At 39.4% G+C, this 16,822-nt stretch overlaps 1 protein-coding gene across 4 annotated transcripts in view; it reads right to left on the bottom strand.

The window, feature by feature from the left end:
* Positions 1 to 3,355: 3,355 nt before the first annotated feature.
* The window catches only part of EBF1 (EBF transcription factor 1), a 465,753-nt gene continuing 452,286 nt past the window's right edge, over positions 3,356 to 16,822 (bottom strand). For 2 of the 4 annotated variants that reach the window (XM_073621179.1, XM_073621178.1), the window contains exons 15-17: positions 15,768 to 15,962; positions 14,135 to 14,203; positions 3,356 to 10,463 (exon numbers count right to left, since the gene is read on the bottom strand). In XM_073621179.1, the coding sequence (XP_073477280.1) occupies positions 14,136 to 14,203; positions 15,768 to 15,962 (263 nt within the window). In that variant the 3' untranslated portion in view covers positions 3,356 to 10,463; position 14,135. The remainder of the gene's footprint in view (positions 10,464 to 14,134; positions 14,204 to 15,767; positions 15,963 to 16,822) is intronic. The other 2 variants (XM_073621181.1, XM_073621180.1) reach the window with 1 other exon arrangement.

Here is a 16,822-nt window from a genome sequence, read left to right on the forward strand (position 1 = left end):
TATTATAAAAAAAAGTGTGTCCTAGGGTGGTGCTTCCTAACTGTGGGGGGAGTGTACTGACAGGGAGTACAGAGAGATCGCTGTTCCTAATCACTAGGAACAGACGATCACACTTTACTCCCCTGACAAGGGGATCTGCTTTGTTTACATTGGCCAATCCCTGTTCTGCCTCTTTGTGGAGTGATCGCGGGTGGCCTGCTGACATCGCGGCCACCGGCCACGCGCATTAGCTCCGGTGCCGTGCCACGGGCGTGCGCCCGCTGTATCTATTACACGAAGCGCCGTACTGGTATTTGGATTCGCACAATGGAGCCGCCCTGCCGCAGTATAACTGTGGAGGTTGATTGGCAAGTTGTTAAAGGCTAAGTTCACCTTTTTTTTCTAAATTCCAGCTTCTTATGTACCAATATCTCAATAATGTACCTCTTTTTGCAGAAAAGAAAAAGCTTTCTACTGGTCCTAGGCCAGGTATTGCCTCAGCTTCAGTGTCCTGGTGAAAACAAATCTAGTAGCCGTCCTGAATTCGGTATTCAGGACAGAAGAACCAGTAGAAGCAAGTAGCTGACTAGCATACCTCATTACCACACACTCTGCACCTGCCTCCTTTCCTTCAGGAGATTGCCCCCACTCACCTCTGCAGTTTCATGCATTTCCAATGCAATCAGCAATTAGTGACAGAAGCAGCAAAGCGTGCAGTAAAAAATGTGCACACAACATGCCAAAATGTCCCATGAACTACTTTGCCATGTGTACTACTATAATCATGCGTGTTGTGCGAAATATGAGCCAAGTACCATGCGCTCCCACTGCGCTATGTGTGAATGAGGCCTGAAAGTGAAATTGATGTGTTTACACTAGAAAAATGGGGCTCCATTTACATCTGTGCATTTCCGAATGCATGGCAAACTGCACAGAAAATGCATGCTTTGCCATGCCTTTCTCAAACATGCTGCAAATGTGCATCATGCTTGCATTGTCATTAAAGTGATTGTAAAGGTTAGTTTAAAAAAAACAACAAACATGTCATACTTACCTCCTCTGTGTAAGGGTTTTGCACAGTGCGGCCCAATCCTCCTTCTCTGGGGCGCCCCTGGCTCCTCCTCTTCATCGGGTGCCCCCACGGAGAGCGGGTTTCCATGGGGGCACTTGTGCGGGTGCGCTCCCGAGTCCTGCTGCTGCATTCATTAACAGAGACCAGGACTTGCCCCCCCCCCCCGTGTCACTGGGTTTGATTGACAGCAGTGGGAGCCAATGCCTCCTGCTGCTATCAATCTATCCAATGAGAACCCGAGACAGCAGCAGCTGAAGCTGCTGGGCTTGTTCTCGTCGCTGGAACAATCCGGATTAGGTAAGAAAGAAGGGGGCTCTAGAGGGCAGCTGCAGCACAGCACAGAAGGTTTTTCACCTTAATGCATAAAAAGTGCACTACAAAACACACCAATGCCCATTTGGGCATTTGCCATGCGTAGGGCAGCCCATTCAATTGAATGGGCTGCCCTATGCGTGATGATCAGAGTTTATTTCTTGTTTTCCATTTCCCATTGGAGAATTCATTTTCCATCCAAGAGAAGACAAAGAAAGACACAGTTAGATCTCTCCAAAACGAGTGCAAAAATTTACCCTTACCTCTTGCTCTGGTGACAACCATATATTTCACGTTAGTTTTTGTGACAAAGGTCACCAGGACAAATAATGAAGGTGAATCTATCCAGCAGGGGTACAGACAGCAATACTTGACAGGTGTTCCTATTTTTCTCTAATGTATTCCATGTTTTGGATATACAGTACATATGCTTGGCCCTATTTACACTTGCAAACGGAGCCATGTGTGATTATAAGCTTGGGTTCCTATTGATTAGTTTTGAGAGGAAGCCCCATTGAAAGCAATGGGAAACTGACAGCTCCCACAGCTAATCGCGGCTACTCGCATGTTATCACTCATGGAGCAATTGCCTGCAACAGTCTGTATCCAGGCCCAATCATGCATAGGTGATTGCTACTTAAGCGATCAATAGGCTTCCCCCCGCAACTGATTCAACAGACCCTCTCGCAATCTCAGGTCTTCTTCTTCCATTCATCTCAATGTTCCATCCGCCCACCTGACCACTATGGGACTGAGAGCCTTTTGCTGCTCTGCCCCTCGACTTTAGAACTCCCTGTCACCTGACATCTGCAACATTGATTTCCTACCCATCTTCAAATCAAGTCTCAAAACACATCTTTTTAAACTAGACCTTCATTGAATTGTTTTTGTAATTTAATTGTTATGTAATGTAAATTTATTTGATTTATTTACTTTTTTGTTGCTCTGTTGCTATCTTTGTAAGGTGACCTTGAGTGTGCTAAAAGGCACCTATAAATAAAACGTATTATTATTATTATTATTAATTGCTGGAAACGCCCGTTCTCAAGTGTAAATGGGACCTTATGGATGAATGAGAATTTTCCATTTTCACACACACATAGGGGGTTATTTACTAAAGGCAAATCCACTTTGCACTGAAAGTGCACTTGGAAGTAAAGTCCCTGTAGATCCGAGGGGGACATGCAAGCAAAACAAAAAACAGCATTTTAGCTTGCACCTGATTGGATGATAAAATCAGCAGAGCTTCCCCTGATTTCAGATCTACCGCTCAGATTTAAAGCGACTGCACTTCCAAGTGCACTTTCAAGTGCACTTTCAGTGCACTTGTAGTGCAAAGTGGATTTGTCTTTCGGAAATAACCCCCATAGTGATATCTAGGCTAAGGAGAGCTTCATAGGAAGGAGCGCACAGGAACACATATTATTGCTCTGGTATTTCGAGTACATTCACAGTGGTAGTTCAATCTTAATAGTCGCTGCTCTAGAAATGTAATACAACTGATACTGTATGTGTGTCTGTGTGTTGGAGTGGGCAATCTGCAGTGAAAGTACAACGCATAAGACTCAACTTCTAAATACATCTACCCCAGTGAAAGAATTAAAAGCTGGTACATTCTCTGGTCACTGTGATTCATTTGATCTTTTGGTCAGATAAGATCATATACCACTGGGTTCCCTGTGTGGAAGAACCTCATCATTCCTCTATGCCTCTGTGCATTTTCTTTCCACTACACACAACGGGTAGGTTTCTATCTCAACCATAATCGTTGAACCTCTGTCCTAAACCATCTAGACATCAAGATTTTGTTTCCATACAGTTTTTTTCTGGCCTTTACTACCTTCTGTGTTATTTGATAGTTTGACAAGTTGATCTCACTCTACCTCCTAGATGTGAGGTCTTGTCCTTCAGGGCCTCTCTTTTAGAAGCACAGGTAGTATATCCACCTCTACTTGTGGCAGAATATTCACATGGCCGAGGATAACACAAGCATTTAGACAAATCAGTTTATTGAAAAGAAAAAAAGTATATTAAATTACAGGTTCATCGAAATTTTTATTTTCAAGAGTTGAACGTTTATCAGAAACATGCCTGACAGAAGGACTTTCTTCTTACTAGAAACCTCCTCGCAATGACCAGCACAGGTTTCCACATGGCTGGTAGACATAGCTTGAGTACGAAAGCTTTATTAACGAAAAGAGTGAAAGGTGGACTACACAGACAGGAAGTAACTTTAATTAATCACTGTGAAAGTCTAAAATTTTTTTTACAGCTTGAAATTTTATAGCCAAAAAATTTGAAGATTCTTTATTGTTTCATCAGAACTGTACAGTGCTCCTATTTAAAAGGTGAGATCCATATGAGGGATAAAACGCAACCATCTCTGTTCACTTTCTGTTCTGTTTTCGATGCGATGGAGGATGATCTCAAACTCAAAATGCTACTTTGTGAGAGCTAGGCCCAATTAAAAGAAAAAAAAGAAAAAATTGAATGATGTAGATTACAGTTTGCAACACACTGATTGAACAAAGTGTTAAGCTTCTATGCTAACAGCCCTGTGCAGTAAAAGTAAAAATAAATAATCCTGAGTTTATTTACATTCGTTGTAGATGTATTTTAAAAACAGCACAAGAGCAGCCTTGGTAAGTGTCTGAAGACTCTTGGGTTTCCCAATGGGAATCGTTCCCTAGCATGTCCTATATTTCCCCTTCGGTATGCCATGTTATGCAAAAAAGTTCCTTCTCATTTTAGAACCCAAATATTTGCAATGGTCTGTTGACTCAGAACTGTTTTGGGAAAGTTGAACCACCCTCTGAGTTTCTATTCCTCTTTGAAACTTCAATGACAAGATCTCAAATTTGCAACCTTGAATACTTTTGATTCTTGTGCCGACAGGCATTGGGCTTGTGTTGATGGCATCAGCTTGACATCAGTTTGAGATGCTTCTGAGATCAAAAATCATTGACCGGTACATTTGACCTGTAGTTTACCAACTTATGACCAGCTTCAAGTGAGTTTTGCATTCCCATAGACTTGTATGGGATTTCAAAACTCTGCTGAAGCAAACAAAGGCTCATCAACAGAAGCCTTAAATCTTTCGCAATGAGATTTTGTCTATAGTCTAATTAAATATTTTACAACCCTTTTTGGCTGACTTTCCTGACATCAGGTGCTGGCCAAACTGAAGGGTTGCTCTAGTCTCCCCTATTGCATTCTTGTCACAGTCCAAAGTGCAAGGCCACACTCCGTGAGTCCAGTTTTTCAAATAACTTTACTTATTTAAATGGTAAAGACAAGCCCCTGCAGAATCTTTCTGTTCTGTAATAGGGCTTGATCATTGTAGCTGCACTTTGTATAGTGGGTGGAGATTTTGGCAGAGGGTGATACAGGCAACCAAAATCATCAAATCAAAAGTCAAACTTGGGTGGAACAACCATTCTGCAAAATTGTCCTTGTTGCGAGTTATTTCTGTATTGATAGATTGGATTCATCTATAGCTACTTGTCTTAACTGGCAACTCCATGAAGTCTTTTATGATTCACTAAGGTGAAAGATATGCTATATAAAGAAATTTCAATGCCGTTCCTTGGTCTCATTGTCACACCTTGTTGTACCAAACTGCTACCGGAAAGAACTTGTCAGATCTAAAGCTTCTATCACCACCTTACTTGGTGTTAAATTCCATTAATAAATTGTATGGGGCAAGCACCTTGAAAAAGATGTCCTATCCTGGAGCACTTTTATACTCCTTCAGAATTGGAGATCAGAAACAATGATTTATGTTTTGACAAAATATAAATCTTTACAGATATTTAACAGAATCTGTCCAAACATATTACAGGTTTCAATTTAGATTGCATACTTTAATAGACAGGTTTACTAGTATTATTTTAAACTGCAAATAAAGCTTTTTTTGTGAATGTTAATCTCAAGCATCGGCATGCTGGAACTCATCTATGACAAGCTTAAACTTCATTGAATAGAATGTGTGAAAGAAGAACTGACCATGTTACCCCTAGCAAACAATCAGATTACAACTGTGATTTTAGAGCAGGTTTAAAAAGAACCTGTACTGTGGATGTTCTGTCCAAAAAAAGAAAGAAAGGGGCAAAGGGCTAGTCACTAGTATTGCCTATACACTGCCTACTGCTGACCTTTTCTCCATTACTGACTAGCCATGCCTTGTTCTGTTCTGTGCCTCTATGTTGTGAAGGTGGCCATCTTGGTTAAGGAGCATGGCTTTGTTTCCACATGTCAGAGCAAGCTCCCACATGACTGTTATTCTGATGACTAGTAGGGGAATATTTAACAAGCAGCAGGAAAGGTGCAGAAAGCATATATCCTTAGAATTGAAGGAGGCAAAAGCAGAGAGATCCTTGTACTGTAGGTAGTCAGGTACATTCAACTCTCCAGCAAGGAGAACAGTGAGCCACATGGTGATGACATCACAAAATCCCACTCCAGATCTCCTGTGACTAGCAGTCACAGACAGCAATGCCTTAGATTATCCCACACTGAAGGTATACAGGTATTAAGCTCAAGACACAGGAAGCGACCTGCTATTTTTACAAGAAGAAGACAAAAGGTAAATCTTTCAGAGTAATGCTTAGGCATATTTACCAGCTGTAGATAATCCCTATAAGATAGTACCATCCTAACTTTCCAGGTCCACTTCAAAATGGTAGTAAGATGTGATTGCTAAGGGCATTTCAGACAGTTCTTCTTGGGACACTACTCAATGATAATTAAGGCCTACATTTCTGAGAAACCTCAATGTTGTTTCAGCATGCAGATTTTATGGGAGAGGGAAATAATAAAAAAAAGATAATGGTTAGCTGTTAAAGTGTTGGACTTTTTACTTGTTTTTAATTGTTTCCATAATAGCAGTTAGCAAAAAACTTTCACGCTACAATCTGGCCAAGAAGAAAATGATGGCTTCTATTCTAGCCTTTTTGATTTAGAAGAGGCTTTGCATTTCAGGCATATAAATGACATATCATTCTAGTTTTCTTTTTCTACCAGTGAAATGGATCCTTATCTGCCTGTATTCTTCATTTAGAAGAAAAATAAAAACACAAATCTGAGGCCTTAGCTCCCACCCCACATATTCAATATCTAAAAAAAATATAATTATTTCAAAGTATGAAAACAAGTTTGTCTTGTGCTTCTCCATAAGTTTTTTTTTCTCTGATGGTGGTGGATGGGCAGTGGGTAGGATACAAGTTGAATGGTTATGACAGGCATTAAGGCATTCAAACTGCTGGTATATATTCATGTGAAGAACGCAAGTAAAATGTTCAAGAGGACTTCAAAACGAAAGTATGTTCACCCTTTGTATAAAATCCCCCTTCCCACATTCTATGGACATGCATATGACAGAAGGAAAGAAAGAAAACATTCAGCCCATCAGTGTCACTAATTCATCAATTCACTGTAACTCAATTAGGTGCATTCAGTCTTTACACAAACCAGCACTTAGCTAATTATGCCTAACAACTTATTAAGGCCAAATTCAACACCCACAGGCATAATCTATAGACCGGAAGTCAAAGAGCTGTGTGTCACATGTAGTTTATCTTTCCCTCACAGTCTCTGAAGTCTCATAAGGCTTTGGAGGCATATAGATACACTTATCAGTCATCAGTCATTGTTGATATAAAACAATCCACGACCAGTTAACTAAGAACTCTTGGATGTTTTACCAGATTGGCACAGAGCTTTGCAGAAGTCCAATGAGTAGCATATAACTCAGGCAACAGACTCCTCATTGCAGAGCAATGTAGATAGTTTTCTTAAAAAGTAAATTCTGTTTCTTGAAAGGTTTGCTTTAACTCAATTAAAAGTCATTAGTTCTCTGACTAGTTAGTTAACAGAGAAACTGTGTGTTCATGAATACTCACCTACCAATATACCATGATGCCAGAAATATACTTTTGTTCTCCTTGGACCAGACACAGAAAGCATGTTGGTGTACCTTTTTGCTGTCCAGGTGAACCTGTGCTGCCACCTTTGTTATGACAGCCAATGCACATGCTCAGGACCCTTCCTGCTTTATGACCTCTGCAAAACGATAATCATTCTAGTATTGTATATACAGTATGTGCAGTGTGATCTGAGGCTATCTATTGTGCTAATTGTAATGTGTTCATTTATATGCCTATGCTAGATATATGTATTTGTTTATATGATTAACCAGTGATGGAACAAATGAAGGGGATAAATCCTTGATCATCAAAACAGAAGCTTCCAGGGCAGTTACGTCATGCACCAAAGCTAATGGTCTTCCTGTACAGCACAGGAGCTACCAGAAGCTTACAGCTGCAGCCCGATGACGTCCAAGGACTTTCCAATGCACTAGCATCAGTTATAATGACACCGACTTAAGCCAGTAACTGTAATTTCTTTGAATAACCTGTGGATGACTGTATATGTGGAGGAGAGTAATGCTTATGAAGGTTGAGAACATTAAAAAATCAGTATTCCTATATAGTAGAGCTTTAATAACATTTGGGGACTTGTATGTAAAAGGAGTTTGTCTTAAATTGAAGCAAATATGGTGTTGTATTGTAGGTCATTTATTACACACAATAGACTGCCTGTTAAGTAATACCAAGGAAGGCTGCCATAAATTCCAACTGGTGAGCCTCATCTGGCCTAAAATAACTGATGACATAGAATAGTGTATATTGTATTAAGATATTCTAAAGCAGAACTAAACCCACCAATGTAGCCTTTTGGAAAAGAATGCTCAAGTTAGAAATATTTAATACATTTCAATAAACCTTTAATCAAACATGCCAATTATATTTTCTGCAGTAGTTTCACTTACATTCTGCCTACTAGTGCATGCGCAGTGTATGCTACATTCAAAACATGCCTCTCATAATACCTGTCACAGTTGCCAGTCGGCTAATGTCACCTCTCAGCCAAATTGTCAAGCCTTCAAATGGTTGGCATTATAGCTGGACAACTGTGCAACACCACAACAACTGCAGATCTATATAGAGGCTAAGATCCTTGGCGAAAAGCAGGATAGGAGGGTTTAGTACTACTTTAATTTCTATATAGGTTAGAGTAATTTTGCATGCTATGTATACTTTGTAAACTGCAATTTTAGTTATGTTTTAGTACATGAACGAATCATGTGAGAACTTAGATTTCAGTACCCTTACCTTTTCTCTAAAATGTAATAATTTCCTTTATGTAAACCTGAATGCACCTTCAAAGCCACAGCTCCAATGTTACAGATAGATCCATTCAGACAGTACATTCTTTCATCAGCATAAAGACTTAATAGAGCAAAGTAAGTCCGATTGTATAAAAATATCAACAATAAAAAAAACAATTCCGGTGTCGATAAAGAACTTAAAATTTGTTTCAACATAAAGTGAAAAAAATTACATTAATAAAAAGCAAAAGAAAAAAATGTGTTCATCAAGCATAATAAACAATAGAAAAAAAAGTCTGCACATTTCACATTGTAACATACACAATAAAATAAACTGGGTTGAGGGCTGTACAAATTTCAGAGATAAATACATTATTTATATGGATATTTTACAAATTCCCCTTACAAATAATAAACTAAAAACCAAAAAGGCTTGCTCATCTTTAAAAACAAAAGCATCCCTTTCTGTTGTGTGAAGTGCGGCTTTGTTTTTTTCTTTACTGTTGGCAGACACAACACTTAGAAAGAAGATTTTCCCATATAAATAGGACTTTGGCAAAAATTATATATATATATATATATATATATATATATATATATATATATATATATATAGCAACTAAATAAGACAAAAATAAAACAAAATAAAAAAAATGCAAAATTACAAATTCAGAAAATATTCTACATTATTTATAACTAGATACAGACCACAACACCGAATAAAAAAAGGGATATGGAAAATTAAATATCACTTTGCTCTCCTATCTGTGATGCAGTTTGGGTCATTCAACAGAGAGGGGATTAAAATGCTTATTCCTGGCCCACACAACTCTTAGATTCAGCAATTTGTGCTTTATTTACCAAAGCTCAGTAGCTGTAAACGTGTTTGCCAAAAAACAAAAAAAACAAAAAACAGCTAATGTTCTTTAGTGAATTGCACTTGACTTAAATATGGAATATGTAGATGCTGAGGGACCATGATTTGGCTGAAGGCTAGCTTTGCACCTGGCTAGGTTGGTTAATGGAAATATTTTTCATGTATAAAAGCCCTAAACAGATGCCTGATTCTGATAGCCATAAATAAGGTTATTGGGCGAAATCCAAGGGCACACAGTTTTAAAAGACTACCATTTAGCTTGGGCATCAACAGACCCAGTCACTGCTTCTTTAACATCTCCTATCACCCAACTCTAAGAGACAACTTTAGGAGTAAGGTAAATAGTGATAAAGGAAGGGGGTGCTAATGGACGTAAATAGAGTTTCAACACCAAAATTAAAATGATTCATGCTATGACGAAACAGTCAAATAAAAGACCAGGTCTTAGTATCCGTTCTTTGCTCTTGACCTTTTCCATTTTAGCAGCCTAAAATAATTTCAGGCTCAGGAGAACCAGACCGAAAGCAACAAAAACGCTCTGTCAATCATCATTCTCTTATGGCATTTCAAAATAATTACAAAACACATAGCAAAACAAAAAAGTGGACATCTCTTCATGATTATAAAATGATCTTATGCATTTCATTCAGATAGTTGGTGAAGTATCATTTTAAAAGATTAGATATCTAAAAGCTCTTGGTGCATATCTAGCCAAGGACATTGTGTCAAGCACATGGTAATGGTAATGTTGGTGCCCGAGGTTCTTCGAAGATCTTGTCCTGTGACACATTTAGGCAGTCCAGGGATCCAAGACAATGATCTGATTGACAAACAAATTTTGTGATCGTAAAGTCTTTCTTTGTGTGTTTGCCATTGTCTAAATCCGCAGTTCTATGGTTCCTCTATACAGAGGCCTGAGTTAAAGGGTGCTCTTGGTCAGAGCAAGAGAAAGGAGTTCTTCCCAAACTTGAGAGTTGAATTTCTCTAACAGTAAACCCCAGATGAGTTCCTCTGTCATTTGTTTCACATGGGAGGTGCAATCATCCCAGAGATAGCTGCAGTGAAACATAACAAAGTATAAGTACAAACAAGACTCAACAAAACACAGAACAATAAAAAGACTAACAAACATTACATTGAAGTGGTACAACCTAGTCTTAAAATCCCAACATTTATCTATTCTAGCCAAAGAAGACCTCAGAGCCATTTCTTTTATAAGGCAAGGTGGTATTCTCGCTTGCCTGTAAGGAAGGCAGGATATCATATTCCTACGTGGCCTTCTGAAACTTAATAGACTTCCTCTCCTAAGAACTTTGGGGAAGCGATAAAAGAATGGCAAATCTGTCATCTTGTTTTATTTTCTTGTGCATGCAGCAGAAGGCTCAGTCTTTGTTTGTGGTTAGCAAAGTTTGGTGTTGATGAGTGTAGCCTAACATTTGGGTGGGCAAGTTTTGTAATGCTGCTACTAAGAAGCTGGTATCTTTTGAAGGACCTTTAATGTAGGGTCACAATATTCATCATAAATCCTTCAGCCTGCATAAAAGATGACTTGTAGTGTATTGTTAGTGCCGTGCAAATAAATGATGAGAATTTATAGGGGGAGCGTTGTAGCTAAATAGTAGAGCATTGTAGCTATGTGGAGATCACCCTAGCCTTGCAATGCTAGAAATCTGGGTTTTTCTTCAAGCAATCCAAAAACACTAGCAGGATCTACAACATGTGTATGACTAGGTTTGGGATATGAGATAATGTACTCTTAAGCCTCGTACACACTACTAGTACACTACTACTTACTGACAGCTCAGGTCGGAGACGCTTTACTAACAATCCAATGTTAGTACATCGATCTCCCCTGCTGTGCTATTGAGTATTGTGTTCTTACAGGGGGACGCAAAAAGTAGGGTTTATCATATGATAGGAATATGTTTGGTGCTACAGTGCAGTAACCTCTCGATGTATGGAAAAAAATAATAATTTTTGCAATATTTATTACGTTTTATTTTAACAAAACACAGATATTCTTGTGTAGCTGCTTAAAGAAACACCTTGCTCATGCCCATGTAAAGCTCCCCCCACAGTCCCTTATACCTACCTTTCAAGTGTTTTCTGGCCACTTCTTCCTCCACTGCAGCTAATTGGTGTCAGCAGGAGAGTGGTGATGTCACTCTCCCCCAGGCATGTGACTAGCTTGAGCCTAGTAACTGGCTGCTATGCCTAAGCATTGCAACAGAGGAGGACAAGAGCAGGCCACATGCTACACCATACCTTGAAGTTATAGTATAATATGGTAGCCAGCTACAGAGGAGGAAAAAGTGATAAGTATAAGGGGGTTGGAGGGCTTTGAAGAAACATTGTTACTTAACCTTGTATGGGCAAGATGATATGGACTTAATGTTTAGTCCACATGTTGTAATAACTCTAGCTCTGTCAGTAGACTTTTCGTTAGAAGGCTCTGTGGCTCCTAGTGGACTGCATGGTAAAGATCTAAGAGCAGTAGGGACAGATAAGTTTAGGACTTTGTAGGCATATTGTTAGGGAGGAGGGATACATAATGGATACAGCTGCTAGAATTGAAGTTATTGCTTGACTAATTTTGAAAAATAAAAATTTTATTTAAAGATTTAAAAAAATTGTTAAAAATATATCACACCCATTTAAAAATGTGTAAATTTGAAAACAAACTTGACTGAAAACCATCATACTTTATAACAACCAATGTTCACATTAGTTTTATTAAACACTTCCCAATTTACTGAAAATTGCTGTGCTTTGTGAGATGGGTAACTAAGTCAAGCAGGTTTTAGGTGCGTGCTGATCATTTTTGATACAGACTTTCAATGTGAAAATGTTAGATGGAAACATGCCTCTATGACTTGGTCCAGAGCTTATTAACTTTGACAACATAGTTATATAGTTAATCTGGTTGAAATAACACACAAGTCCATCCAGTTCAACTAACTGAGAAAAAAACAAACAAAACACACACAAATAGAAAACCCCCACAGGCAACCCCCCCTAATAATGCATGATCCAATTTGCTCCAGTGGGGGAACAAAAATCCTCCTGATCCCCCAAGAGGCAATCAGATATTTTCTGGATCAACTTTTCTTATAAATATTAGTATCCAGGTATATTATGTGCATTTAGGAAAGAATCAAGGCCTCTCTTAAAACAATCAACTGAGCTGGCCAGAACCACCTCTTAAGGGAGTCTATTCCACATTTCCACAGCTCTTATGCCCCGTACACACGGTCGGATTTTCCGTCAGAAAATGTGTGATAGAACCTTGTTGTCGGAAATTCCGACCGTGTGTAGGCTCCATCACACATTTTCCATCGGATTTTCCGACACACAAAGTTTGAGAGCAGGCTATAAAATTTTCCAACAACAAAATCCGTTGTCGGAATTTCCAATCGTGTGTACACAAATCCAACGCACAAAGTGCCACGCATGCTCAGAATAAATAAAGAGATGAAAGCTATTTGCTACTGCCCCGTTTATAGTCCCGACGTACGTGTTTTACGTCACCGCTTTCAGAATGATCGGATTTTCCGACAACTTTGTATGCAAGACAAGTTTGAGCCAACATCCGTCGGAAAAAATCCTAGGATTTTGTTGTCGGAATGTCCGATCAATGTCTGACCATGTGTACGGGGCATTACTGTGAAGAAGCCTTTCCATATTTGGAGATTAAATCACTTTTCCTTCAGACGTAAAGAGTGCCCCCTTGTCTTATGTAATGACCTCAAAGTGAATAGCTCTACACCAAGTTCACTATATGGACCATTTATGTATTTATACATGTTAATCGTATCCTCCTTAATCTTTTCTTCTCTCTTCTCAAGAGAGAATACATTTAGTTCCTCTAATCTGAGCTCCTCCATGCCTCTTATCAGTTTGGTTGCCCTTCTCTGCACTTTCTGCAGTTCCTCAATATCCTTTTTCTGGACTGGTGCCCAAAACTGAACTGCATATTCCAGATGAGGTCTTACTAATGATTTGTACAAGGGTACAATTATATCTCTCTGGAGTTCATACCTCTCTTAATAATAATAAGAAAGGATTTTGCTTGCTTTGAAAACTACAGCTTGGCATTGCATGCTATTATTAAGCTTATGATCTACCAGAACACCCTGATCCCTTTTCAACCATTGACTCCCCCAGTTGTATTCCTCCTAGTATGTATGATATGTGCATATTGTTAGCCCCGAACATTAAACCTCATTTGCCACACAGTTGCTTAATGTAACAGTGCATTGAGGTCAGCTTTTAAGTTGGAGGCATCCTGTAAGGATGTTTTTCTACTGCATAGCTTGGTATCATCTGTGAAGACTGAAATAGTACTTTTAATCCCAGACCCTATATAATTTATAAATATATTAGAAAGTAAGGGAAACTTTATAAACAAAATGATAGTATGAACCTGGACCTTTTAACTAGCCTTTATGTATACCTGTTGGCTTTTGTGGCTCTTTTTTATAAAAACAGAATCATTAGAATCAATCAGAATGAAACTGCCATTTTCCTAAGGCAGGTTAAATAAGTGGAATTTCCCATCTCTCATGCAATAAGGGACACCACAATGTTTTCGTTGCTCAAGAAGGCCGCAGCTCATATGTCAGGCCCTGGTGGAGATATATGTGTGATATGTCATCTCTGAGCAATAGACACGGACAGAACACAGAAACACGACAGGAGCAGAAAATGGGAAGAATTTATCACATACTTCAGGAGAAGGCCAAGCCCTGCAGAGAGCCTGTACTGAGGAACTTGCCAGTGTCCACAAAAGACTGGTCTGATGAGGGAAGACAAAAGGGCAAATTAGTTACCAGGGAACATACTGGTGACCCCTATCATAAGGGCTTATGCTCTATGTAAAGGTTTGGGGAAATTAGTTGTAAAAACTGCATTTCTGATTTGTTGACTTAGTCCTATTTGCTACTACAGTCATTTGCCGATGACTGTATTAATGCCAGAGCTAGGTAAAGTGTGACATCACAGAAGCCATTTTGTGCTATCTTTGTGTTAGTAATTGGCATAGCATGGTAAAACATGAATCAACAATGATTACTCTTCTCTTCTTCTATAGTATCCAAAAAAAACATCAGGAACATTTCTGAAACAAGTGTAATTTTGGGGGCATAAAGCTATTTTGATTTTGCAGACTGAACCGTTGTTCATGCAACATGTTAGATCAATACTGAATTATGAGATATTACATAATATCATTATATACCAGGTAAAACACAGACTGCATTATTAAATCTTAAAGTGATATTAAACCCTTAGTTTTCAAGTATTTCAGCAGCTGATTTAATTACTTACTAAGTATGCAGCCTCTATCTTTTCTTTCTCTTGCAGCACCTATGGAGCCATCCTTGCATCTAGGCACTAGAGTTGTGTCTCCCTACAATGTGTACATCAATGGGAAAACACAGCCCTGTAGCTTCAGATGGCAAGGCACTCCCCTGCTCCTCTCTTCTCCAAGCTAACAGTCTGACTCCAGACTGAACTGTCTACCGTTAACTCTTTCCTGTGAAGACTGGAAGTTTAGGGAAGCAATGAGAAAGCAGGAGCAAAAAGTATTGAAACTGCAAGTGCTGGGGTAGGAATTTTAACAGTTTACTTTGAATGGGAATGTTGAATTTTTTGTGCTCAATGTATGGGAAGGAAAAAAAACACTGAGGGTTTAATAACACTTTAAGTGCTTTTTTGTATTAAGTGTGCCTTTCAAAGAACTGGTAACTTCTCTTAAGCCTGGGTTCACACTGAGGAACTGAGCGACTCACAGCAGGGAGTCGGTGCATCTCCATTCACCATTTCAGGTCCAATTTCAGCCTAAATTTTTGACTAAATTCGGACCTGAAACGGACCAGAAGATGCACAGGACTTCCTGTGCAATTTGCACTCTGGAGATGTGTGAACCGGCTCCATATAGAGCCGGTCACAATCACCTGACATGCAAATCAGATGTGGGGAAAATCCACAACCAATTGGCACTGGTGTGAACCAAGCTTGAGTCACCAATCAGCACCAGAGTTGCCCTGAACGTTTTAATCTAATTGGTGGTCATTGGAATGTACAGTAACTGCAGTTCTTAGTAAGAACACACTGATAGAGACCCAGAATGGCTGACTCCATTCTGTTTCAAAAACAAGCTGGCTCCATTATGCATGCAGCTGTCTGGCTGACTGAATAGTTTCACAAAATGGCTGAATAATCTCTGCAGGTGTCTGTCTGTCTGATTCAAGCCACAAAATGGCTGACTGGGGCAGATTCAGCATGTAAAGCAGTCTCCATATAACTGGTGGCTTTTCTCTGTGGGGAATATGTGTTTCTAGGAAGGGGTTTCCTCTCACCTTGTAGGCTGGTTCCATTGGAACTGGTGCAGGTGGGAGGTGGTGAGGCCTGAGGTCGCACTACAGGGGCAAAAGCGCTCTTTTGTTTGACAGCTGACACCATATTGGCTGGAGAGAAGGAGAAGATTCCAGAGGAACTGCTACAGTTGGACTGGAGGCTGGTGGATGAGGCCATTGTGGGACTGGATGGAACAACTACAAGACAAATGATATGAGGTGTCAGTATACAGAATCTGAATCATATCAGATCCATTATGTGCGACATAAAATACTATAACATAGCTTGTTACAGATGTGGTATATATAGCAAAAATGATAACTACTAAACAAATATTTTATAATAAAGCAGTGTGTACTACAAATAAAACACTATGGATCATAAACTATTAGTATATCTAATTAATTATCAGAACATTTACTAACATAGAGTATGTGTAACACCCCTTTCACACTGAGGCAGTTTTCAAGCATTTTAGCACTAGAAACAGCCTCTGAAAGGCAGCTGAAAACTGCATCCCATTCATTGCAATGGGTGCTTTCACACTCAGGCGGTGCGCTTGCGGGACGTTAGAAAAAGTCCTGCAAGCAGCATCTTTGGGGCGGGTTGGGAGCGCTATAAATAGCGCTCCCAAAATGCCCTTGCCCATTTAAATGAATGACTGGTGTTTTAGCGGTGCTGCAGTGTGAAAGGGGTCTTAGAGATACATCCAGCACATAAAATTACTGAACACTAGATGGTCATTAAGAATAGAAAGCCTAAATGTCTAGTTAAAGCCTAATTTAAGTCACAGAATTAGTTATGCAGTTGGACAGACTTTATACTAACAACCTCCATTTTCATAGTGTAACCTTCTTTGTCCTATTACAGTAGTTGTACAGGATGTCTAAATATGATTGTGCAGACCCAGTTAGACCCAGTGCTCTCAGTATTGTAACAGATCTTTTCAGACACTCCACCTTCCCAGCTTTGCAATAAAAGTCAGTGTGAGGACACTTGGGCTAAGGGGTATGGCTATTACTCAGCTCTGCCAGCACATAGCACAGGAGTGTGACAC

This window comes from Aquarana catesbeiana, linkage group LG03, assembly GCF_042186555.1.
Source record: "Aquarana catesbeiana isolate 2022-GZ linkage group LG03, ASM4218655v1, whole genome shotgun sequence".
Lineage (NCBI taxonomy): Eukaryota > Metazoa > Chordata > Amphibia > Anura > Ranidae > Aquarana > Aquarana catesbeiana.